Source organism: Misgurnus anguillicaudatus, chromosome 11 (assembly GCF_027580225.2).
Source record: "Misgurnus anguillicaudatus chromosome 11, ASM2758022v2, whole genome shotgun sequence".
NCBI classification, from domain to species: Eukaryota; Metazoa; Chordata; class Actinopteri; order Cypriniformes; family Cobitidae; genus Misgurnus; species Misgurnus anguillicaudatus.
Genome location: NC_073347.2, coordinates 34,295,747 through 34,320,721, shown reverse-complemented (window position 1 = coordinate 34,320,721; position 24,975 = coordinate 34,295,747). Strand labels below are relative to the sequence as shown.

At 36.2% G+C, this 24,975-nt stretch overlaps 2 protein-coding genes across 5 annotated transcripts in view; one reads left to right on the top strand and one right to left on the bottom strand.

The window, feature by feature from the left end:
- Positions 1–7,023: 7,023 nt before the first annotated feature.
- Positions 7,024–11,217, top strand: cyp1b1 (cytochrome P450, family 1, subfamily B, polypeptide 1). The gene is made up of 3 exons (XM_055170808.2): positions 7,024–7,210; positions 7,389–8,381; positions 9,566–11,217. The coding sequence occupies exons 2-3, from the start codon at positions 7,393–7,395 to the stop codon at positions 10,155–10,157; spliced, it is 1,581 nt and encodes a 526-aa protein (XP_055026783.1). The 5' UTR covers positions 7,024–7,210; positions 7,389–7,392; the 3' UTR covers positions 10,158–11,217.
- Positions 11,218–16,037: 4,820 nt separating this feature from the next.
- Positions 16,038–24,975, bottom strand: part of rmdn2 (regulator of microtubule dynamics 2) — a 58,061-nt gene continuing 49,123 nt past the window's right edge. For 3 of the 4 annotated variants that reach the window (XM_055170347.2, XM_055170346.2, XM_055170348.2), the window contains exons 7-11: positions 23,881–23,958; positions 23,531–23,629; positions 20,874–20,927; positions 17,758–17,838; positions 16,038–17,642 (exon numbers count right to left, since the gene is read on the bottom strand). In XM_055170347.2, coding sequence (XP_055026322.2) covers positions 17,595–17,642; positions 17,758–17,838; positions 20,874–20,927; positions 23,531–23,629; positions 23,881–23,958 — 360 coding nt within the window. In that variant the 3' untranslated portion in view covers positions 16,038–17,594. Of the gene's footprint in view, positions 17,643–17,756; positions 17,839–20,873; positions 20,928–21,137; positions 21,254–23,530; positions 23,630–23,880; positions 23,959–24,975 lie in introns of those variants that run through there. The other variant, XR_008635165.2, reaches the window with a different exon arrangement.

Sequence of the window (24,975 nt, the reverse complement as noted above, 5' to 3'; positions counted from 1 at the left end):
ATCGTGCTATTTTAAGCAAGTACTTATGTGTCCTCTCTAAGGGCTTTGCGTGACTGTGGGCTGCTAGTGTTCATGCGTGACAGTCCTTCATCATTAACTGCTAATGAAAACATTCAAACTCACGGAGAGGCAGACAGAAGTTTTCTTTGAGCACATTGTGACCTCTGACCTCTCACGAGGGGGTTGATAAAATAAAGGAGGTGAAGAGGGGAACGGCACTGACACGGAAAACTCTATTTTGTTCAGGGTGGATCTCAGTCTGATTTGTGTTCAGTACCTTTACTCAAAATACAGAGGGCAAACCGTGCGTTCTTGTCTCTGATCTGCTACGTAGAAGCACTGAAACGTTCAATAACTAAAGGACTAGCACATAACTAACTTTTCATGACACCATTTTGAGTTATTCCATGAATTCTCATATGAAGAGCCCTCTATTAATTAAAGAAAATAAAATAGAGTTAGAGTATCACAAACCCTATATAAAAACACAACAATAGCATGAAATTTGCACCTTCAGATCAACTAATAATAGGTGTTACTCATATGTTAGAGGAACATATAAATAGAAATGACCCTGTATGTAAATTTCAGGACTTCTGGAACTCCAAACTCCAGAAAATCAATTTCAGTGGAAACAGGTTCTTAAAAAAACATTTATATTTTCCTCTAACAGTATTTTTGCACAACAAACAACAGAAAGGTTCTTTAAATGTCATGATACACCAAACATGGTATTTACAGCAGGAGGTTTTTAAAACTTCATGATGGCAAGGACCCCCAAATATGATGAACCTTTGCTAAAATATACATCCATTTAAATTATTTATTTATTTGTTGCATAAAGAAACATTTGTTGAATAAATACCCATATGGAAAAATATATGTTTAAATATGTTTACAATAAATATATTATAAAGCAATTATATTTGCGTCGCATTGGAAGAAAAAATGTTAAAAACCTGCAAACATAACAGATTTGAAAAGATTCAAATTAAATAAATTTTTTATCAATTTTCAAAAATACTTATAATTTTATATTTTATAGATACTTTTATACTTAATTATAATTTCATTTTATACTTATACTTTATACATATACTTATTTATAACTTTCATTTTATACTTAAAAAAATATATTTAATCAAGCTTTACTTTCTACAAAATTTATTTAGTATATATTAACATCTTTTTGGTCAAATAATTTTTTTTTTGCCATAGTTATTCTAATATTATAAAAACAGCATATTTCCAAACTGAAATAACTGGCTATACAGACCTTTATCCTTTTTGCTTTGTGTTTTGTCTCTGAAATTTTCTGGGGACCCTTAGAACCTCCAGGGGGACCCTCGGGACCCCGGTTTTTAAGGCACTGTTTACTTTTAAGAATGAAGTATGTAGCCTATTAAATTATTAATGCAACTCTTTTTTATGCACTCTAAAAATAACTGGGTTATTTTTGACCCGTAATGGGTAAATATTGGACAGAACACATGTTGGGTTAAAAATGTACCTAATGCTTATTTTAACCCAACTACATAACATGGTTGCATAACAACAACCCAACATTGGGTATTTTTTAACCCAGCACGGGGTCATTTTTAACCCAGCATGTGTTCTGTCCAATATTTACCCATTATGGGTCAAAAATACCCCAGACATTTTTAGAGTGCACGTTTATGCTTTATAGCCAACCAAAAAGTGATTGCTAAAAGGGGATTTCTGCAGTGATGCAAAAGGAGGAACCATCTATGTCCCTTACATCCTTTTCAAAAAAGACAATATTGTGAAAATTAATTATAGAACCTAATAGAACCTCACTACCTGACAAAGAGCCATTTCAAGCTGTATATGGGTTCTGCTTTAAAACCAGCAGAAAGCCACCGTGGGAGAAGAGCTCCAGTGCACTGTTGTTGGCTGAAATTAAAGCGCAGTCATGCGGTTGATCACGTACTACCATGTGGCTTCCTGCACATTATTTCTAAAGAGCCCATTTTAGAAGTCTGCTGCAAACCTGCCCTCCACAACAAAAGAATCGGAAAGAATGAAAATCTGACGTGACCGACAGTTTGGGATTCTGGGGGAAAATGCCCTCTTAGTGTCAGGAAAAAGTAGACGCCTTCACGGACTGGTGGCTACGCTTTGGCAAGGGCCTCTGCAACAGTTGGCTGGACAAAAAAAGCAGTGCAGGCTCATAGAGGCTGTTTCTCAATTGGTTGTTAATTTGAGGGGTCATTAGGATACCTCGAAAACTCATTAGCATTGTTTGGCTTTTCATTCGTTTTAGTATGTTTTTGAAGAGGGGGGAAAATAAGGGGTTTTATCATTTCCTGGGAAACCGAGCCGTTAGAAGGGTTTATGTATTGTAATAAGGGAAAGAGGGCAGACTGAGACAAAATGATGCTCTCAGATGAACTCAATGACACACCAACACTCTTAAAAATAAAGGTGCTTCACGATGAAGTAAAAGAACCATTTTTGGCTGAATGGTTCTCTGGAACCAAAAAGGATGCACCGCAAAAGCATCTTTACCTTTTAAGAGAGAATTGCTGTTTTAAACTTACAAACAATGAACAATTAATACAAATATCCTGCTTGCATGTTTGCTTTTGCATTGTAGTTTTATTATTCAAACTTCAAAATACAGAAAATAACAAAGATAAGGCATCTCTAAAAAGTGTGTTGTTTTTAACCACTATTGGACAGAACACACTGCTGGGTTAAAATGACCTAACTGCTGGGTTATTGTCAATCAAGTTGAAACAACCCAGCATTTTTTTGAAAGTTCTGAAAGTTTACTTTTTTTTTTTAAATGAACTTCCATAACCTCATCCACTTATAATGGACACATATACAGTATCATATTTCACAGTGTTTACAGTAAGAGACACCAGCAGGGGAAGATAATATCATAATTGATACACAGTAAAATGCAAAAATGTCTTTCTTACTTATTTATATTTTAGTCTTGATCTAAAATTCTTAAATCAAGATGCATTTTCTTGATGAGCAAAATGAACTAAAAAAAAATTGTGTCTAAGTTTTTAGACAAAAAATATCAAATTTAAGTGAATTTATGCTTAAAACAAGCCAAAAAAATCTAACAATGGGGTAAGAAATTTTTTTTTTGAATTAAGTGTTTAAGAAAAAAGTTAAATTATTTCAAGATTTTTTTTTAAGAATTTTTAGACATTTGTACTGAAAACAACACAAAAATACTACTAAAGTTATTTTTGCAGTGTAAGAGGACATTCTCTATTATTTATAAACAATATTATATTTTAACTTTATTGGCAGTACTGACAGTTTCTAATGTTATCAGTTTAAAAATTTCTGAAATTCGTGTGAATTGATGTTTGTTTTACAATTTTGAAGCAAATAAAAATAAAACATTTGTGACCCATGTAAAGTCCCAGCTAAAGTTTATATAATCATCAAAGAACATATATATATATATATATATATATATATATATAGGTCATGTCAAAATTTGATGTTAGTAAAATTTGAAAATATTAGATTGTAAGATTTTGATTTCACAGATGCAAAACATAACCATTTGATAAGAGGTCTCAGATGTTTGCAGGCCAGTAATAAAAAAAATGGAAAAATCACCAGCATGATACTACATGCATGTTTTGAGATTTTGACAGAATGTCTTCTGATGGTCATTTATAGCACATACATGTGGACAAAGGATCTTCAACAGCAGAAAGATCTTTCCGACAATAAAGCTTTAAGCATGCAGCTCCGCTTGTCACTTCTAATGATAAAGTGCCTTTGCGTGACTGCAGCCCACAACTTAACGCCCCATGGCAATTTCTTCTGTTCATCTGTTTCCTCCAAAAGATAAAGCACCTGAAGCACACCGAGCTAGACTGCAGTCTAATTACTGACCTCAAAGCATCAAATCTCAATCCTTGAAATATTATAACATGCAGTCTCATTTAAACATGAAAGCACAGTAATGTTACTTGCATGCAACATTGTCTTAATGTTAACTTATTGTGAAGTCTGTTAACCAATCAAATTTAGACATGTGCATATGCAATAGGTAAAATGAGAATATGGTGCATGTCTTCAATTATCTTAAATTTCAACAAACAAATCGTTCGTCTATTCAAAATACAATATCAGCTTTACAATTACATGAACCACAACAAAGCATTAGGCTATGTGTGTGTCAGAGCCTGTCTCAGCCTGGTCCGGGTCTTTTATCTAATACAGTACGTGGCTTGCGGCTCCGGTGTCTGTTCAAAGGATGACCATGCACGAGGTTCAGGTAATGTCAGACAGATGCAGGCACTTTTCGGTAACGTGCATAAAAGAAATACATCGAAACTTAAACATATAACGAATAAAAGCATTTTGATTATGTATTTATTAACTGCATATGTTATGTTATATTATGTTGGTAATTGCTCTTAGTTTTGAAAAAAAAATCTTTATCTGATTATCGAAGTATTTTTATAGAACCGATGTTTGCCGTTGTTTTTTGTTGTGCACACAAAAAATAACCATATTTTACACACTCCGGTTAAAACAAAAAACTTTTTAATGTATGATCAAAACTGAATGCACAAACATTAAGAGCCATAGTAGCCTACATTTTAAATGTAATTTTTGTGAAACATTTAGTTTAAATTGTACTTGGACAAGCATTATTATTATTATTATTATCATCGCTGTTGTTATTATTATTAATTATAAATAATGAATATAAATAATAACAAATAATAACAAATAATAATAATAAAATACATAATAATAGTAATAATAATATAGCTATAAATAAAGATAACAAAGATCAAATAAACCATTGTCAGTTATTGCGTGAGTGTAAATTTGAAGGCGTGCATGGGATTTTTCTTGTGCTCGTGACCTGGAATCTCTTAACAGATGAGCTCGCACGCGATCATTAGTTTCGCTGGGTCCTAAAGCCAGTAAATCCGTAAAAGATTACCATTGAAAAGTTTTTGAGAGCTTGCATATCATGTTTAAGGAAACACATAAGCAAATTGGCCATCAGTGTGTCATTTAATAACTTTTGAATGTTCTGAGATCTGTAATAAAGAACTCGCGGTCTATTTCAAACAATTGATCAAAGGTTCAGTTTTTACAGCACAAGTGTCGGCTTATCAGTGATACCTATATGGCACTTCAATATTTTAATAAAACAGCATTATAATACTACAGTATGTGCGTGCCTATACACCCGTATCTTATCCTGACGTCAAGATTAATGTTAACCTTTGTCAATCGTTTTTCGTGATCTTCTGATCTAAAAGCTTATGCATAATTGTTTGAAATGAGTTGGCAAACAAATATAAATGCCTACGTATTTTAATTATTTAAAATTTTCATTCATTTTTTTAAGCAGTTATATTATCAAATAAATGAACTGGGCGGATATTTTAGGAAGGGCAAGTTTACATGGGCACTCCTTAAATATTTTTTTTAAAAGCAATTTGTTTGAGGAAAGAGTTATATAACCGCTGTCAAATAGTATATACTTTACACAAGCTAAAGTTTAAGATTCTGTATCCTATAAACATTTTTGTCAACAATTCCCAAATCCTGATGAATGTGTTTCGTGATATAATACTTTACATTGCTATTTTTTTACACTGAATTCAATTATTGTCAAGTTTATTCTTTTAATAGCCTATAATGTACATGTAAACAGGAAAATAAATATTTTTTTCTCTGGGCATTAATGAAGTCTGATTATGTGATCGGATTTATGTATACAAAAGTGCTCGCGCGCTGTCCGTGGTACTGAAGCCTCGAGCTTTCGCGTTTGTTAGCTATTCATATTCATGAGATAAAAAGTATAATTTAATTAAATAGGTTTATTTTAATTCTTTTTTATTTGTTAAACAAACATAAACGGACTTGAAGTTTTTTTATATTTTTTTAATAATTTTATAATAAACATTAACTCTTTCTTTTTCTCTCAACAGGTACAGCAAAAAACTTGTATCTTGTTATAAGAACATTTTGTACTATTGCCTCACTACGACACATGGCTTTTATTGTTTCCTAATCTTTTTAAGTCCCTTTGGATAAAAGAGTCTGCTAAATGCCTAAATGTAAATAATTTAAACTAAGATTAAACTAAGTCATATATTTAAAGCGAGTTTGAAGAGATTATTCATTCCGAACATTTTGTTTAACTCGAACAACTGTAGGGTTAATTATTTTCAGATCAACACGTGAAATGTAATGTGCACAAAATAAATTATAAATATCCCAGAAAATGCCGACAAACTCTTTTAATCAGGTCTCAAATTAAGTAGTTGTCTATCTGCTTTGTAAGTACATCGAAGTTGGGTTAATAATGATATTTACGATATCAAATGCAGTGAGTGTAAGAATTTTTTTTTAATTATATAATATAATTAAATAATACAATTAATAAAAATATTATGCAATATTTATTCTATAATTTTAAGCTACCTACACTTGCTGGAGCAAATACAAAATACGAAAAAAAATCTGTATTAACAAATGAATCGATTTAAGCCTATAAATGTTTAATTTTTTTACCAAACGTTGTATCATATCATGTTGCACTGGTATGAAATGGGGTCCTCCTAGTGGTAACAGGTGGAAACAGAAGTAGATGGTGAAATAATAAAAATTTCAACCTCTAATATCTTAAACTTACCCCTAAGGGGAATTTTGAACAGTAAGCTAATCTCTGGTCATCTGTACACAAGCACATTTGCACGTTTCTCCAGAATATAGAATAGGTATAGACAAATAGGCTACATATTTTATTAAAGCAACATGTTCTTTCACTGGACAAAGTACATATGCATAGTTTGACAGAAAGGGAGGCAGATTTTTACGTTTTTTCTTAACAAATATGTATACAGGTGTATAATAAACTATGTGGTTGATGTGAAAAGCTGAAAACACTGCTTTCATGATAAAGAGAGAGAGAGAGAGAGAGAGAGAGAGAGAGAGAGAGAGAGAGAGAGAGAGAGAGAGCGCAAAAGAGTGCAAGAGAGTTCAGCTGTAGAGGAGGAGACTGTGAGTTGTGATGTTATTTATGCTTGGACCAATTCTGAATAAATTCACTCTGGACCATAGAGAGAAACTTTAGACTCTTCTGTGTTTCATGTAAATCACTCAGACTCCTCGCGCATGCTGAAAACTTCAACACTGAACGACTTAACTCATTCACTCGGATGCTGATGAACTAAAGGTACGAACTTCTTTTGAGTTATTTTGCATACATTTTTAGCTACTATGCATGGATTTTAACTGAGTATGCATGGATTTCTAGCTAGTATGAATGGATTTTAAGTTAGTATGCATGGATTTTTAGCTAGTGTGCATGGATTTTGAGCTTGCACATACACTAACAAAGCCTTTCTTTGCAGGTGCATGATGGATTTAATTGAAGTGTTAGTAGATTTCAGCCGACTGACATTACGGAGCGCTTTGCTGTCACTGCTGGCGTGTTTGATGGTGATGTTCTGGCGTCGCTCGGGTCCGATACCGGGTCCCTTCCCGTGGCCCATCATCGGTAACGCCGCTCAGCTCGGTACCTCACCTCACTTCTTCTTCACCCGTATGGCTAAGAAATACGGCGACGTGTTCCAGATCAAACTGGGCAGCCGAACCGTAGTGGTCCTGAACGGGGACGCGGTCAAAGAGGCTTTGATTAAGAAGTCCGTGGATTTCGCCGGACGCCCGGATTTTGCGTCGTTCTCATTTGTCTCCGGTGGTCGGAGCATGGCGTTCGGCAACTACAGCCAGTGGTGGAAGCTACATCGGAAGATCGCGCAGAGCACCGTGAGGACCTTCTCCACGGCCAACATCCAAACCAAACAGACCTTTGAGAAGCACGTCGTGTCTGAGGTTGGGCAGCTGATCCATTTGTTTCTGAATAAAACCCGAGAGCAGAAATACTTCGAACCGCACAGTTTCCTGGTGGTCTCTGTGGCGAACACCATGAGCGCAGTGTGCTTCGGGAATCGGTACTCGTACGATGATGCGGAGTTCAAGCAGGTGGTCGGGAGGAACGACCAGTTCACTAGGACAGTCGGAGCGGGAAGCATGGTAGATGTGATGCCATGGTTGCAGTACTTTCCAAATCCAATAAAAACTCTCTTTGTGCAGTTTAAAGAACTTAATCATGAGTTCATGAATTTTATCCACGGCAAAGTGGTCGAGCATCGTAAGACGATTTCATCGAGTCTCACCCGTGATATGACCGATGCGTTCATCTTTGCTCTGGACAAAGGGCTGGCCGGGGGCCATGGGGTCTCTACGGATAAAGAGTTTGTGACACCGACCATTGGAGACATTTTTGGGGCTAGTCAAGATACTTTATCTACAGCTCTGCAGTGGGCCATTCTGTTACTCGTTAGGTAAATAATAACTTAATATTTAACTTTTTTATTCAAGCCTTTATGTAGGGCTGTCACAATGATTAAATAATCCTCTTATCGCAATTGTCGATGATTTTTAATCACCGCAATGATTGCACGTCTCTCTAAAAAACACAAGGGGAGCTGCAGCGCCTGTATAAACGAGACCATATCAGATTACTTTTTAATATGTGTTATAATATTTACTGCCAGATAAACTTTGCAAAATATTTAATCACAACAATGGGTGAAAATTATTTCATGAAAAAAAGAGAATTAAATGTCAAAGCAAAAAAACAACAACAGACAATTAATCGTCATAATCGTCAAAGCCATAAAACAGGAAATTAATCATAATAATCATCACAATTTATTAGGCAATTAACCATCAACTTAATTGTGACAGCTCTACCTCTATGTCCACAAAAATATTTGAAGACCCCATCTAGAAGCTATTGTATAGACCTTGGCATAACTAGAAAGATATTAGTTGTACAATTAACCAAAATATAAGAAATATCTTGCTTTTTAGTTGTTTTAATGCTTGCTTTGCTATATTTTAAATAATTTTGAGTCATCTTGGAAGTTCATTGAGGACCCACTGGTTGAGAAAAAAAAATCCTTTGAATGATAGGTTCAGAAAGACATGTGGGTGAATAAATTGTTAATTTAGGTGAACTAGTTTTATTTGAAACAAGGAAGCCAAATTTTACAGAAACATTTTATCAAAATTAAATGGTTACAACATATGGTATTTTGTGTTATGCAAAGAATGAAAATAATATATGTTTGCAACAATCAAAGACAGTATATAAGGACAGTTTCACTTTTTTGGGGTGAATTATGCAACACATTCATTGAGTAAAGCAAGGGCCACGATACACCAAACAGATGAGAAAGATAGATCTCAATAACACAGATTTAAAGAGTAAGGAGGGACCAGCGGAGAGGAGCACTTGTGTGTTATGTAACTCTCCCGTGCAGGTATTGGCAAGGAAAGAGGGCAGGTTACAGCAACACACAATGAAATATGACCCACTAACACTTACATGTAGGCAACTTTATAAAACTCTGCAAACCCAAAGTCTGCCTGATACACTGATGAGATACCAATGTATAATAAATTTATAATAGACATGCACATAAAGTTGTACAAAATATTAAAAGTTTTGCCTATGTTGCAGGTATCCAAAAGTTCAGAAACGTCTTCAGGAGGAGGTCGACAGAGTTGCAGATCGCAGTCGCCTTCCAACCATCGAAGACCAGGCTCAGCTTCCGTACGTCATGGCCTTCATCTACGAATTCATGAGATTTACTTCATTCACCCCTTTAACGATTCCCCATAGCACGACTACGGACACGTCCATCAATGGTTATCCTATCCCCAAAGACACTGTCATTTTTGTCAACCAGTGGTCTTTGAACCACGATCCAAACAAATGGGACGAGCCAGAGGTATTCAATCCAGAGCGCTTTCTGGATGAGGACGGAGCTCTTAACAAAGACTTAACGTCCAACGTGCTGATATTTTCGGTGGGGAAGCGCAGGTGCATTGGAGAAGATATGTCCAAAATACTGCTTTTCCTCTTTACCTCCTTGCTGGTCCATCAGTGCAATTTTACAGCTGAAGGAACTCCCAGCATGGACTATGTGTACGGGCTCACGCTTAAACCAAAACCATTTAAAGTGGCCGTCACACTGCGTGACAGTGCAGAACTTCTGAAGAGTTTGGTAGAAACGTCTGAAACGCCTATAGCGAAAAAGCAAAGCGTTTGAAGTGAAATCAAAGCACATGTATAAAGTTGCGAAAACTTTGCCGAATGAAGGTGGCAAAGTAAACAAAGACTGAGGAACATTTTGTTGAATGCTAGCAAGTGTGAATAAATATCGATATATTTAAAGACGTCATACTCAGGCATAACACATTCATTTGAAATGTCAATAAATAATGCACTGATTTATTTTATATTCTGCAAGGGTAGAAAAAAGCAAAACACAGAACAGGTCCAGTCAATCCTCACTGATATTGTATAGTAGTTTACTTTATTTAGACAAATGAAAGCTTTTCTGTTTAAGTATCGAGACATTTATGTGCATAGCAACTAAATCTTATAATCATTATTAATGCTTGTAACAGGACTGCAGTAAATTAAGTCTCAGTTTGAGGAGGTTTGCCTTCATAAAGCTTTGATAAAATGTCTTTGTCACACAAAACATGTGTAATGAGGTTATAAGAGTTCTTATTGAAGGTTGTGCGGTTATGTGCGGATGAGCCGATATTCAACAGCACTTGGATGTGTTACATTTATTTGTAATAATAAATACGCAATAATTTACGCACATTTGAAAATGAAACAGGATTGATTTTGACTTAAAAATACAGTGATAAATATTTCACTGTGCTATTTTTGTAATGTTTTGTTATGACTATTGAGCTCAAAGATTCTGTTAGTTTAGTTGTTGTTGAGGGTACTTTAGTTCATACTACTGTAGCCCTGGGCTGCATTGTCTATGTCATATATAAGGCTCATAAAATGAGAAATTTGTACAGTATAATATTACAGCACTTTACACATTGTCGTTCTTAATCATTGTGTTCCTTGATAGTGTTTCCGGATTTTCAATTCAGCATTTTGTTGAAGTCTGTGCCCTGTCATTATCGACTTCCTAGCATTAATCTAGGATTAACAAACACAGTTCGCTGAGTTTTCTTTATCTCCCTTCCAATTGAACATTATCAGGAGAATCACGTGATGTTTTAGCGGAAGACATTGTGCTTTCTTATACCTACTTTAGTCAAACTATTCTGCATAAATAAATCTTTTTATTTTTTGTTTAGTCGGATGTGATGTTTCATTTCCGGTGCACATCAGGAAACATTTGTTGTCCCTTGGGTCAAAGGGAATTTCAGGGTTTGTTACCTAACGTTGAGAGTATATGTTATGGTAACTAATTTTTGCTGATTTCTACAGACTGCTGTAATAGTTTTGATTTGTAATGTCCTTGTTTTAGATGTACATTTTAAGTTTGTAATTGAACTTGTTATATTTAGTTCCCATTATGTGATACAAATTATATTTTTATATACTTCATATAAGCTCAGACATTTGGCTGCTGTGTGAATTTTAAACTGCATGCAGTGTGCAGTTTATAGTTTATGTGATGAAATGTAGTGCAATTAAAATGTTTTGTTTTTCTCTTCATGGCTAATAAACATATTCAATCTGTAAAAATGTTTGTTTGTATTGCTATAATACTTATTTACTCTTATATCACACAAAGTGTTGGTTTTGTCCTTGTATAAGATACCACACTACTGTATTGACTTTTATTACTTTCAAAACATACATACTGTAGACAATATCTTAGATCAGTGGTTTTCAAACTGGGGGCCGCGAGATGGTGCCAGGGGGGCCCCAGTTTTATGACATTTTATGAAATACATTAATTTATCATGAATTCTGTGTAATTAAATCTAAAAAAATAAGGCTACTAACCAAAAGCACTAATTTAATGTTTTTTTTTTTAATTACAATTTTGAGTTTTAGAACAGTTTTTTGTAACAAATTTTCTTTGGGGGGCCGCACGCTGAAAAAGTTTGGGAACCACTGTCTTAGATGAACATATGGACACAAAACACCAAGTCTTTTTCTGCAAAGAGAGCATGCTTATGCTGCCTATAGTCTATTTGGAGCGCTACTATTAACTATTCCACTTAGGATAGCCTAGGTACGTAATAGAAAGCAAGGCAGCTCACCAGAGCCAAGGCAAGTCTGTAAAACCTACCCGTTTACAATTGTATAAAAACTAAAGTTAAAAAGATTCATTGCACTGCAGGCATCACATTTGCACATCAAAATACGAGGAAAGCATCTAGGATAGACCCTTCCCTGAAAAGTGCTTTATCTCACGTTCCCAGCACATCCTGTTCTGATCAGCCAGAGGTTTGTAGCCAGCAGCAGAGCTCTGAATGTGTGCGTGACAAGTCCAGATAAAGCCAACTGATTACTGATACGACAACAGCCGCCTGCTCCCCTCCCTGGCCCTGTTGAGGAAAAGAAAACAGTCTTTACCATTGTAGCATTTAAAGGTTAGTTCACCCAAAATAAAAAAAATGAGCCTATATTTAACTCACCCTCAATAGGTGTATATGACGTTCTTCTTTCAGCCAAACACAGTGGGAGTTATATTAAATAATATCTTGGCTCTGTTCAGCTTTATAATAGCGTTGGATGGTGCCCAAACTAATCCATATATATGCTTATTCAGTGTCTTTTGTGGTCAAACAATGGGTTTTTGTAATGTTGGGTCAAAGGTCAGCTTTTAAAATTGAGGCACTATTATTATTTAATATAACTCCCACTGTGATTGGCTGAAAGAAGAAAGTCATATACCTATAGGGGGCTTATGGGGGTAAGTAAAATAGGGGCTGATTTATTTTGGTGAACTATTAATTTAAAGGGGACATATCATGAAAATCTGACTTTTCCCATGTTTAAGTGTCCAGTGCTTGTGAAAAAACCTAGTAACTTAGTGTTGGTAAACCATTTTCTGCAAGCATGTGAAAAAATAGGTAATTGAAATTTGGCTCCCCTTGTGATGTCAGAAGGGGATAATACGCCCCTTAATTTGCACTGTCCAACCACAACACTGCCATTTAGTGCAGAGATCAGCTCATTTGCATTTTAAAGGACACACCCAACATGCTTTAACATGCTATAATAAATTATCTATATGGTATTTTGAGCTAAAACTTCACTTCTGGGGACACCAAAGATTTATTTGACATCTTTATAAAGTCTTGTGAAATTTCTCCTTTAATAGTAGGCTTGTGGAATATATTTGATGACATACAGTAGCATAAACTTTGTTGTGGTTTATTTTTACATTCAACAAACAGGAATGGCTTTGAATGTGTAAAGAACTACACGAATACAATCATTAAAGGGCACCTATGGTCTGTTTTACGTTTTTACATTTCCATTGGTGTGTAAGTGTGTGTTAGTATTTTAACGATATGCAAAAGGTACAAACCCCAAAGTAAATGATGACGCGAGTTATTATCTCCAACATAAAACTCTTTTCTGAGACTACAACAAACACATGGATTGTAGGCAACAGTTTACTCCTGGGATTGGTGATGTAGTAAAGACCGACATTATTATTATTCCTCCCGCTTCGGACTCACAGCCTGTAATTTAACTCCTGTTAGCATTGCATTGTGAGTGAATCTTTAAAACATGGTAAGGAGCGTCACATTTCTGGCTGACGTCATGGTATTCAGACCACAGACAACGTACAGATTAGCTGGCCAATCAGGGACACAGAGCTTTTCAAATCCGTACGTCTCAGGAAGAGAGTGAAATGTGTAGCTACAAAAATATACGGTATGTGGAAAATAATGTTTTTTTAACCATAAACACATTGTATTACCAAACACAGAAAATAAAGTTGTTTTTAGCAATGAAATAGGTGCACTTTAAACAATTCTGAATATTCACATAATACATGACTAATATGTTACATCACAGCACAGCTTTAACTCTTACTGAAAGACACACCTTCTCTTCTCACATAAAGATATTTATTACACCTTATTAGTTGTAAATGTCCAGAAATACAGGTCATATCCTGCAAGTATTTATTTCTGCTGATCTACACACATCACGCAATGAGAAACTGGAAAATGATTTTCAGTTCCTGAGGAAAACGCCAGATCAGATGTAGGAAGAAGCTGGAAGCCAAAAAGAAAACCTCTAATATTTGAGAACTTTTCTATTACAATTGCTAGCATTACTCTGACAAATCACAGCCACCATAGTGGACAAAGCCAAGGTCATTTTTGGAGGCTGGTGTAGTTGCAACGTCTACCAGCATGGGCTAACTGGACCAAATCCAAAAATTGACCTCTTGGTAGACACTTTATAATGCATACTACAAAGTGCACACATAAACACCTGCAGAGATGATCCACAACCTCAACAGACTGAAGTATCATAATGGATTTGATGTAGTACAGTCAAACTTTGTTTTTTATAAAAAAAAATGTCCCTAGCTGTCACTGGGGTGAGTACCCTTTTAAAAATGACACATTTTCACCTAAAAAGTTTATATTAGTACCCCAAATGTATATATTGGTACTAAATGTATACCTAATGTGTACCTAATACAGATTAAAGGGTACCGCCAGAGTTCTCCGCTTCATCTATACGTTTGTTTTGAAGGACGTTCAGGACCCAGCAAACTGAGGCCAACGTGTGTCTTAAACATAAGTTACTCTGTTAACTTTTTGTTTAAAGAGCTTTTTTTAAATGTACCTGAATATCAGCTCAGCCATGATTCCCTGAACGTTGGCTTGTATTGAGGACTGACTCAGACCTAAGACCTTTATGTCATTACACATAAAACATGTCCACGCAGAAGGGCGATCTTACAATAAGCTCTATGCTATGGAAAACATTCATTAAACCAAAGCTGTGCATCTGAAACTCTTAAGGGAACAGATGTAACGAAAAGGCAGATGTCCAGACATGAAAAGTTGACTTCTGCTAACAACAGATGAGCATTGACTCATGTGAGCGGCCTGTAATACCACCTTCTGTTTTACACAAAAATCAGCCCTCTTTTTTCAGTGGCTTTGGTTTTGACGTTCCCCTGGTTGGCTACTTGATGGACAAGAATATACAGGCAAAATATTGTCTGGAAACCTTTGGCACATTCAAATGAGAGTTGTGCAAAGGGACTAAATGTACTAAACAGAATTACAAACATAAATTCAGTGTCAAAAGACAACAATTTCAACTTCAATGTCGACTTGTCAAAACTTAGTAGGTTTAAAAACAACTTGTTTGAACTTCATACTGTATTTTTTACAGTGTGTGGCACAACCAAATACAGCATAACATATCAGAGATGTCATCTTGTCAATGAATTCTGTGAAAACCACACCCTATTGGCCGAATCTGGGTGTTCATTTTCAGATTGCTTACATAAAAATGTGCATACAATTTAATGCACGCTGGAAAAATGTATTTGCTGCCTTAAATTTTTTAATCAAATCAACTCAGATTTCAGTCTTAACTAGAGACGAGATGCTACAACTCATAAAATGAAGTTGACTTATTTCAACAATTTTTTTAAGTTATAACAACTCACCCCTAGTTAAGGTAAATAATAGTACGTTAAAATGATTGTTGATTTAACCAACCAAATAAATAAATAAATGATAGGGCTGGGCATTGATTAATCTAGATTAATCTCATACAAAATAAAAGTAATTTTTTGCATAATATATGAGTTTGTGATCTGTGTAAATATTATGTATATTTAAACACGCACACAAACATATATATACATTTAAGAAAAGCAACAAATCATTTTTTACAGTGCAAATAGGCCAAATTTCATTTACTTGTGTCAGCAATTTTTTAAAGCATTGTTTTTGTCATGAAGGATTATATGCACATCACATTATTTAAAAGGGTCTTTTCATAAAGTTTAAAATAAGTGCAAATTTAAAAGATGGTAATGTAAACAATGTGACAAAATTTGGGAGAAGTTCATTGGCAAAATATACATTAAGCAAAAAATGCAAATACACCACCTAGAGGCAGACATTTGCCATTATGCTTATCAAAGCAAAAAAATCATTGCAAATAAGTTTTACACAAGTCACAGCTTTATGAATAAAACTGACCGCAATTTCATTCTGATGCAATGACAATTACAAACTTCACCTTCACAATACACAGAAATGAGAAAGAAACATGAGCAATTCACCTTAGTGTATATTATACCAGCAATCATGATCCTTATCATACATTCACCAATGTGATGAATTTTAAATGCATTATACACATAATTATTCATCTAAAATGCACCATTATCATATAAAGTGACATCACATTAAATTATAATACCCATTACATTCTTAATGCTGGATTATCACTGTAAACAAAACAAAAATATAATTGCAATGACATAAAGGATGAAAACAATTAAACCATACACTTACACCCGCCCCCATTTCAGTGGAAGGGAAACTTTGGTCAAAAAATAATGTATATGAATCAAAACGAACAAAAATCCCAAATTGTTTTATCAAAGTATGAAAAATAATAATAATATAATCCACAACGATAATCCAGAAATTAAATACGATTACATGAAAATGGAGAGATTTGGATCCTGATCCTTTAATGACTTACACATTGTAAAAAAACTTCCTACCGTAGTCGTAGTTTGCAACGCTGTGCAATTATTTAAAAATGTATATATACACATACATTTACCATGTTTGTTTAACCAATAAAAATGCTGGGTTATTTACAACGTTGGGTCAAAAAGGGACAAGCACTGATGTTGGGTTAAATTAAGCCTGGAAAAGCTTATATTTGACCCAAAAATGTGTTAAAGCAAACCCAGCATACTTTACAATAGACAGTATTACAATATTGATTTTTTTTGTGTTTAATAATCTGTTTATAACTATTTAGTTTATATATTTCCTAATACCACATAAAACAAACCAAGATTGGTCACTTTTCATGCAAAACCAATCACAATCTCTTGTGTAATAAACTGTAAACCGGACCAGACTTTATCAAAAGTGGCTACATAATACTTAAAGGATGAAGGCTGTTAACAAAAGCCAAAGAAATCTAGTAATATAAGTCTATACATTCTGAAAACCTCTTTTACTTGCTCAGGGATTTTCTTTGTCCGTGGGTATCATTTCACTAACCGTAAATAGGTCACCGGGCATTTTACCTGAGAATTACCTTTATACATAACCTACAAGAAGATGACATCATCCCTTGTGTCTTGTGGGTATTTCAAGAGATTAGGTATTCATATAGAGATGAATGAATGCATTATAACAGCAGCTCATGGCGTATCCAATAGGTTTGTGTAGTCACCTCTAAAATAAACCGAAAAGGAATGAAAAGTAACTATCCTGAATAAGTGCATACCGTATTCAATGTGTAACCTGTAAGAAAACAGACCCTGTCATGTAAAAACAGTATTGCTAATGGGTTTCCTTCAAATGGGTGCCCAAAAAAACCACATATTTTTCCATATTTCTTCAATGGCCATCATCTGTAGTTTATGTGTTGCAGTATTCATATGTTGATAAACAGCTACAGTCTGGCCACCGTTCCAAACAGGAGATGGAGCACAAAGACGCTTTTGTTCCCTTTAGCCTGAGATTTATTATAGAGATGAGACGAGAGAGTCTAGCTCCTTCTGCGCTTCTTCGTCCTTTAGAGAAAGCGAAAACAAATCAGTTCTGGGAAAGATTTTCGACGGCAAGATAAAGTAATGAAGAGACAAAGTTACATCAAAGGTGTGTGAATCATCTGAATAAGAAAAGCACCTCTTTAGTCACGATGCACATTGCCAAGGCAGCGTCACACATCTGACGGGCTCGAGTCTTCTGACCCAAGTCTTTGTAACACTGACGGGGGAAAAGTGATGTATAGTGTTATATTTCATTACGGCAAACCATTACCAGAAGTGCTGATGTGCTTTGTTCCTCACTCTTCCCTAATGGCAGTATTGGCTCCGCTCCAAAACCTCGAGAGCTGCCTAACTACTAGACAGCGCTTTGAAACATTACAGGAGCACTCAGGTCTTAAAGCCACGTCCAAAAGGTAGGCTTCGAAATTATGTTGCTTTTCAAGTTTTGGCCAAAATTTAAAGGAACACTGCACGTATCCATAGCAAAGAATGCACGGCGAAAAGCTCAGTGGAACAAAAATGTCAGACAAAATTAAACAAAAATGTATCTGAAAATTGAGAAAGATACAGGAAAATCTTTCAGTTTTGAAAATTCTTAACGTCACTTTATTTATTAACTAAATTCTGCTAATCTAGCTTTTCTTGTATAGGTTCAGGCTAGCTAAAACCTTAAATGGACACTCCACTTTTTTTTGAAAATGTGTTCATTTTTAAGCTCCACTAGAGTTAAACATTTTATATCATCCATTATATCATCAATCCATTCAGTTGACCTCCGGGTCTGGCGGTACCACTTTTAGCATAGCTTAGCACAATCCATTGAATCTGATTAGACCATTAGCATCGCGCTAAAAAATAACCAAAGAGTTTCGATATTTTTCTTATTTAAAACTAAAAATGAAAAGTTGCAGCATCTGAAAATAGTCCCCTGCTATTGAAAGATACTAAGGGGACTATTTTCGGCTGTTGCGTAATATCATTGCGCCTCCTGCAGCCATGTTGCGCAGCAAAGTCCTTGATTATTACGCCAGAATGAGAGTATAGTTCATAGCCATATCTACCTAGAAAATCACAACTTTTAATTTTCCGTCGGTCTTAGTACACGATGTAACTATGGAAGAGTCAAGTTTTAAATAGGAAAAATATTGAAACTCTTTGGTTATTTTTAGCGCAATGCTACTGGTCTAATCAGATTCAATGGATTATGCTAAGCTATGCTAAAAGTGCTAGCGCCAGACACGGAGATCAGCTGAATGGATTCCAAAACTGTAAATATCAAATGTTTAACTCTAGGGGAGCTAGAAAATTAGCATATTTTTTTTTAAAGTGGAGTGTCCCTTTAAAGACTTCACAGATTCAGTTTTGTACATGTGTGGTGCAGTTAGGGGGCGTGCACACCAAAGCTTTTACACCTGTGGCCAGCGTATGTGAGTGCCGAGCGCTGAGAGTTGAAAAATATTCAACTTTGGGTGAAAAGCTCTGCTCGTCGATGTCAGTTCTCACACGGCTGTCCAATCAAAGTGGAGGAAGGGCGGGAAAAATATCACAACAACCAACCGGCGCATCGTACAACGACTGATAAACAAAGCAAAAGTATCACAGCTACCGAAGCGCTCAGCTGAAAAAAACGGCTGGCATTCGGCATCCTCCAGGTGTTTTCAGCCACGTTCAAAAGCTTTGGTGTGCACGGCCCCTAAATCAGTGATTCTCAACCAATTCTCAATGGTCCCCGGAGCGCCATCTGGTGGTTCACGTAGGCAGTGGTGGACTACTGTGAAAAATAATTTTTATAAATCTTATATAAAAAATCATTATAAAAGATTAGATTTAAAAACTCTCATTCAAGATGCATCATGTAAAAGCCCATTTATGTTTGAATATCGCAACAGCAATCACGTCACGTCAGATAGACCATATGTTCATTTAGATGCAGTTATGCTGCGTTCAGACCAGCCGCGGTAGAGGCGTCAAGTGCGAGTGATTTCAATGTTAAAGGTCCCGTTCTTTCTGTGTTTTTGAAGCTTTGATTGTGTTTACAGTGCGGAATATAACATGTGTTCATGTTTCACGTGTAAAAAAACGCGGTATTTTTCACACAATTGTTTTCACTGTCCTCAAAACAGGCTGATGTCTTCCTTGTTCTATGAAGTCCCTCCTTCAGAAATACGTATCGAGGTCTGATCGTGTAGTTTGTTTAGTTTGTTGTGATTCGATAGCAGCTTAGCTTGCGTTAGCTTAGCTTGCGTTAGCTTAGCTGGCGACTGACGTATTCTTGTGGGCGGAGTTTAGTCAACAAACTGTTCTAGTGATGTCATTAATGCAGTCCAAACCGGCTGTTCGCTGTAGGCTTTGAAAGGCTAATTCTGTTAAAGAAAATATATCACCTTGCAGTGAACTTTGAGCTTTATCATTTTACAGGTATTATTTATGCTATTATAGCAACATTACACACTAACTAGGGTTTAAAAAATAGGATTAGAAAGAACAGGACCTTTCAGTCAATGTAAAGACGCGTTGACGCGCATCTGGAGGTCTCGCGGGGTGAATAAGGCGTTTAGTGAGGCATGGTACACGCGATTCCGCCTCATTCGCGCATCTAGTTTGCTCGAATGGCACCAATTGAGCGTTGCCCGCGGCAAACACGCAAGGTAAAATATTTTGAACTTTGGCGAAAAACGAGTCGCGTTAACAAATCAGGAGCTTGCTCTAGTAGTGCCGTTATTACAGGAAGCGAGCGGAGTTGCAGAAGCCCCTCCCATACGCAAATTTCCGCGTGAATGAAGAGAGTAAACTCAAAATGTTCAAGCGGCAAACTAGACGCAGTAGACACGAATTTGACGCCTCAAATGCAGCTGGCGTGAACCCACGGTTACACTATGTGAAGGGGGTCACAAACAGCACGTCCGTGTTGTGCCACATTTACAAGTCAACACACTAGCAGCCGTGCCTCCGATGTGCGATAGCCTAAAAAAGAAAGCAAACTACTCACCCCAGGTCAGTTTTAAACGCACACAGGACGGTATTCCCTACTGTACCGACACTTTTTGACGAGCATTTTGCATCACTTTTTGAGGCTCGGGATTCTCCCCGTTTCGCATCATATTTTTTCAATTTCAAAAAATTGACCCTTTTGACTGGTTTTGTGGTCCATGGTCACATTTTATCAGCTCTGCCAATCGAGCTACATCATCACTAAATAATAATAACAAAATAAGTATTAAAATAATTAAGATCACAAATAAATGTTGTTACCTTGGCTAAAAACACATAGTTGAATTTGGAGTACTTTGGACTGATCTCTTCTGCCTGCAGAATAAAACATGTGACAAAGTAAGTAAATGTAATCAATCATCCACAATCACATATCTGTATTATTTGACTCATCTATCTTTGTTGAAGTCAAGATAAATCAATCAACCATTCCCCTTTGGATGGATGAACTGTTTATGTAACAAGATTTGATGGTATTTCAGGTGTAGTGTAGTTATTTTGTACGTAGACTAATGAAAAACACACCTGTCTCGAAAAAGAGCCATAGCGCTCTCAGCCAAGCATCTTTAGAGCATTCTTCAGCGCTTTGATTGTTCAATGAGATATTAAACAATTATCATTGCAGGTCGTAAACCTCCACCCTATAATCAGGGCGGTAAATAACACCGTCGACATTTACAAGACTTGCACAATCACATGAAAGATAAACACTTCAGACATTCTACAAAATAAACTACCGTACGTGTAAGGGCGACCGTCTCACAAACCACCACAGTGATTTAAACATTCGACTGATGTGGCTTACAGGTGTCCTCTGAATGTGATTTTTAAGCAAATGTTAAATGCTATAGGAAGACCCAGATTAAAAAGCAAGGATGTAGTCAATTAGCATGAAAGTTGTGACTTCAGACACATTGTTGAGTTGTTTGGACATACACTGGTGAAGTACTTGCATTTGTGTTTGTAGCACAAAATCAAGGATTGAATTCACGATAAAAAATAACAAAGTCTGCATTTCTCTTGGTCTCTGTCTAGTTGTTGTATAACACTGTTTATCAGAAATCAGAGCAGATGTATGGAGAGAAGTCTTGGCAGAGTACAACAAGTCTAAGCATAGGTCCTTTAAAAAACAAGTGATGGTTGTGATTCAAAGGATATGAAAATTTCAGAAAGACACTAAACGCAGGAACGCAGGATAAGCTCTTATAATTCAACACGGCTTGTTATTTAAACAAGACCCCCAAAACACACTCCTCTGTAGCACACAGATCTCTATAGAATTAAGCTCAGTCTATGGCAGAAAGATCTGGGAATGTGATTGGTTGGTTTCAAGTTGGTCAAAATCAAAGGGGCAAGACCTACACTAGCTGTGCCTCATTTTACACTACTTCTCATTTTAAACTACAGCTACACTAGCTGCGTGTCCTTCTGAGGCTGCGTTTGTAGGTCGCATACATCATTGAGGTCAAGATAATTTACTCACCACAATGTCATCCAAAATGTCTTTCTTTGTTCAGTCGAGAAGAAACTATGTTTATCCAGGGGATTTTTTTTTAGGATTTTTCTCATTTTAATGGACCCCAACACTTAACAGTTTCAATGCAGTTTAAAATTGCAGTGTCAAAGGACTCCAAACGATCCCAAACGAGACACAAGGCTCTCACCCAGCGAAACAACAGCCATTCTGGGAAGAAAAAAAAAAGCACTTTCAAACCACAACCTCCTGTCTTCCCCCGGTCGTGCGACACGCCAGCGCGACCTCACGTAATTGGGTAATGGCGTCGAAAGGTCACGTGTTACATATATGAAACGCACATTTGCGGACCATTTTAAACAATAAACTGACACAAAGACATTAATTATTATCATTCCACATACAACAACGTCAGAACGGTCCTCTCTCCCCACACTTGTAAACACTGGAGCGTAGTTTCACACACGTCATCCGTGACCTCTCGACGTGATGACGTATTCGCTGAGGTCGTGCTAGCACATCACACAGCCGGAGGAAGAAGAGAAGTTGTGGTTTAAAAGTGCATATTTTTATTTTTCTTGCCACAAATGACAATCGTTTCGCTTGATAAGACCCTTATGCCTCGTTTGAGAACGTTTAGAGTCCTTTGAAAGTGTTGGGGTCCATCAAAGTCCACCAAAATGAGAAAAATCCTGGAATGCTCTCCTCAAAAAACACAATTTCCCCTCGAACAAAGAAAAACATCAACATTTTTTACGACACGGTGTGAGCAAACCATCTGGACCTTTTCCTAAGAAAATGGACTAATTCTAAGGTGGTGCCTGCCGTCGCCTTCTTTGAATGGCATCACCGCGAATCACTCGCCAATAACCAAAAAAGGGGTAAAGAGGCGGGCCGTGGGTGAAGCTGAAGTGTCATGAAGGGCAAAATTGAGCTATATAGACCAAAAACACTTTTTGTACTGGGCTGTAAACATATTTATTTCTGCTGTAAAGTTGGGCATTTTAACATGGGGGTTTAAGGGATTGACTTCCTTTTAGAGCCTCTAGTGGCCAGTCGATGAATTGCAGTTTGAGTCACTTCAGTATTGGAACAGAGATCATAAGCTTGCGCCCCGGAAGAAATCAATATAAAATGAACATTAATTCCTGATAAGACATAATCACTGTTTTATTTTTACTTTGAAGCGTAACGATTGCTTTTCTGAAATAAAACCTGACATCATAAACCTTCATGCAGCCGACAAATGCGACCTCCAAAGGATGCAGCCTTCAAAATGTTTAGGTTTCTTAATGTAGACATGTATAATTAAGACCAACTTTAAATTTTGATAGTTTTCACATAGCATTTTTTGGTTTACTAAATAATTCCCATAATTACATTAGTGTAATTAAAAAAGGAAATGAGTAATAAAGTTCAAGTCGATGTGTCACGGGTGTTTTACCTTAAGGAAGTTCTGCAGGGCGTCCTGGACTGTGGCACTGGGTGGCTCTCCAAATAAAGCAGCAGCGATTTTCCTCTCAATCCATGTACATTGTGACACCTGCATATGCGACATGCTTATTGTTCATTTGTAAAGTAGTGATCGATGTGAATTTAGTTTATCAATGATGTGCAGGATGTGCAATATGCAACAATGAGGCTAATGCAAAAGCTTTCCCATAAAATTTGCTCCATGAATTTCCACTCGCGCTAATCCAATGTGGAATCTTTTAATACAGAAGAGCAAATAATAACACATTGCTTCACGACAACACGTGACACAAATAAAATGCTGAATGATCTCTCACTTACAGCATAACACCAGCGACCCAGCAGGTAATAGGACAAAGGATCCTCAGGTTTCAGTTCAATTGCTTTGTCCAGATGATCCTTGAGAGAATGATAGAGAGATTATTGATTTGTTGCATGACAGCTAAGATTCCTCAAATATTTTTCCAGAACCATCTCATAGGAATATATAAAACCAACCACACATTTGTTATTCATATTTTCTCTCTCTGTTAGCTTTACCAGTCAGAGCTCTGCAGGTGTGTGGGGTCTGCAAACCTACAGCAGCTGACAGTTAAAGCCCTGTTTATACCTGCTGATAAGATGTGTATTGGTTGATTGGATCACAAGTTGACGAAAGAGACACATGTCCGTTCACACCAAATGTTTTAAATCGGTCTCTTCGGTCCAATTTCGCCCGCTTTTGTCCTGATTACTTCAAGAGGGTGGTCTATGGGCAAGTCGTTAAAAGACAAACGGGAAAAGCTACGAATACTAATATTGACGCACACTAATATTCAGTGTTGGGGAGAGTTACTTTTAAAAGTAAAGCATTACAGTATTAAGTTACTCCCCAAAAAAGTAACTAATTGCTTTACTTAGTTACTTTTCATAGAAAGTAATACTTACATTACTTTTAAGTTACTTTTGCGTTACTTTTTGTTACTTCGCTGAGGCTTGATCTCTTTCAGGCCTTGCAGGTGGTCTTTATGACTGAGAAGTTCTGCATTTAGAAATTGTATATTTCCATCGCAAAAATGTCAAGCTCTGTCCTGCCATCTCCGTTTCTAACTTAAACTGTTCCCACTCAGGTTCGCACGCATAGAGTGCGTAATTCTACATGACTACGTTCAGTTTAATATAGTACATTAATATTTTTTTAATAAAATTAATTAATTTGAAAACTCACATTAGTAACTGAAATATTAATGTGTACATTTATAAAGTAATGCGTTACTTTAGAAAAGTAATGTTATTACGTAATGCACCAACCACCAACGCGTCAATGCGTCACCACCAACACTGTTAATATTATGTCAAAGTATCGCAGCTTGTGCTGTTATTAAACATGCTGCACAAAGTTTTGTACATGTATATAAGAGCTTTCTCAGATTTTTT

Coding starts and splice junctions, on each gene's coding strand:
- cyp1b1 (XM_055170808.2), top strand. CDS start 7,393: ATGATGGATTTAATTGAAGTGTTAGTAGATTTCAGCCGACTGACATTA. Junction 8,382..9,565: donor GCCATTCTGTTACTCGTTAG/GTAAATAATAAC, acceptor CCTATGTTGCAG/GTATCCAAAAGTTCAGAAAC.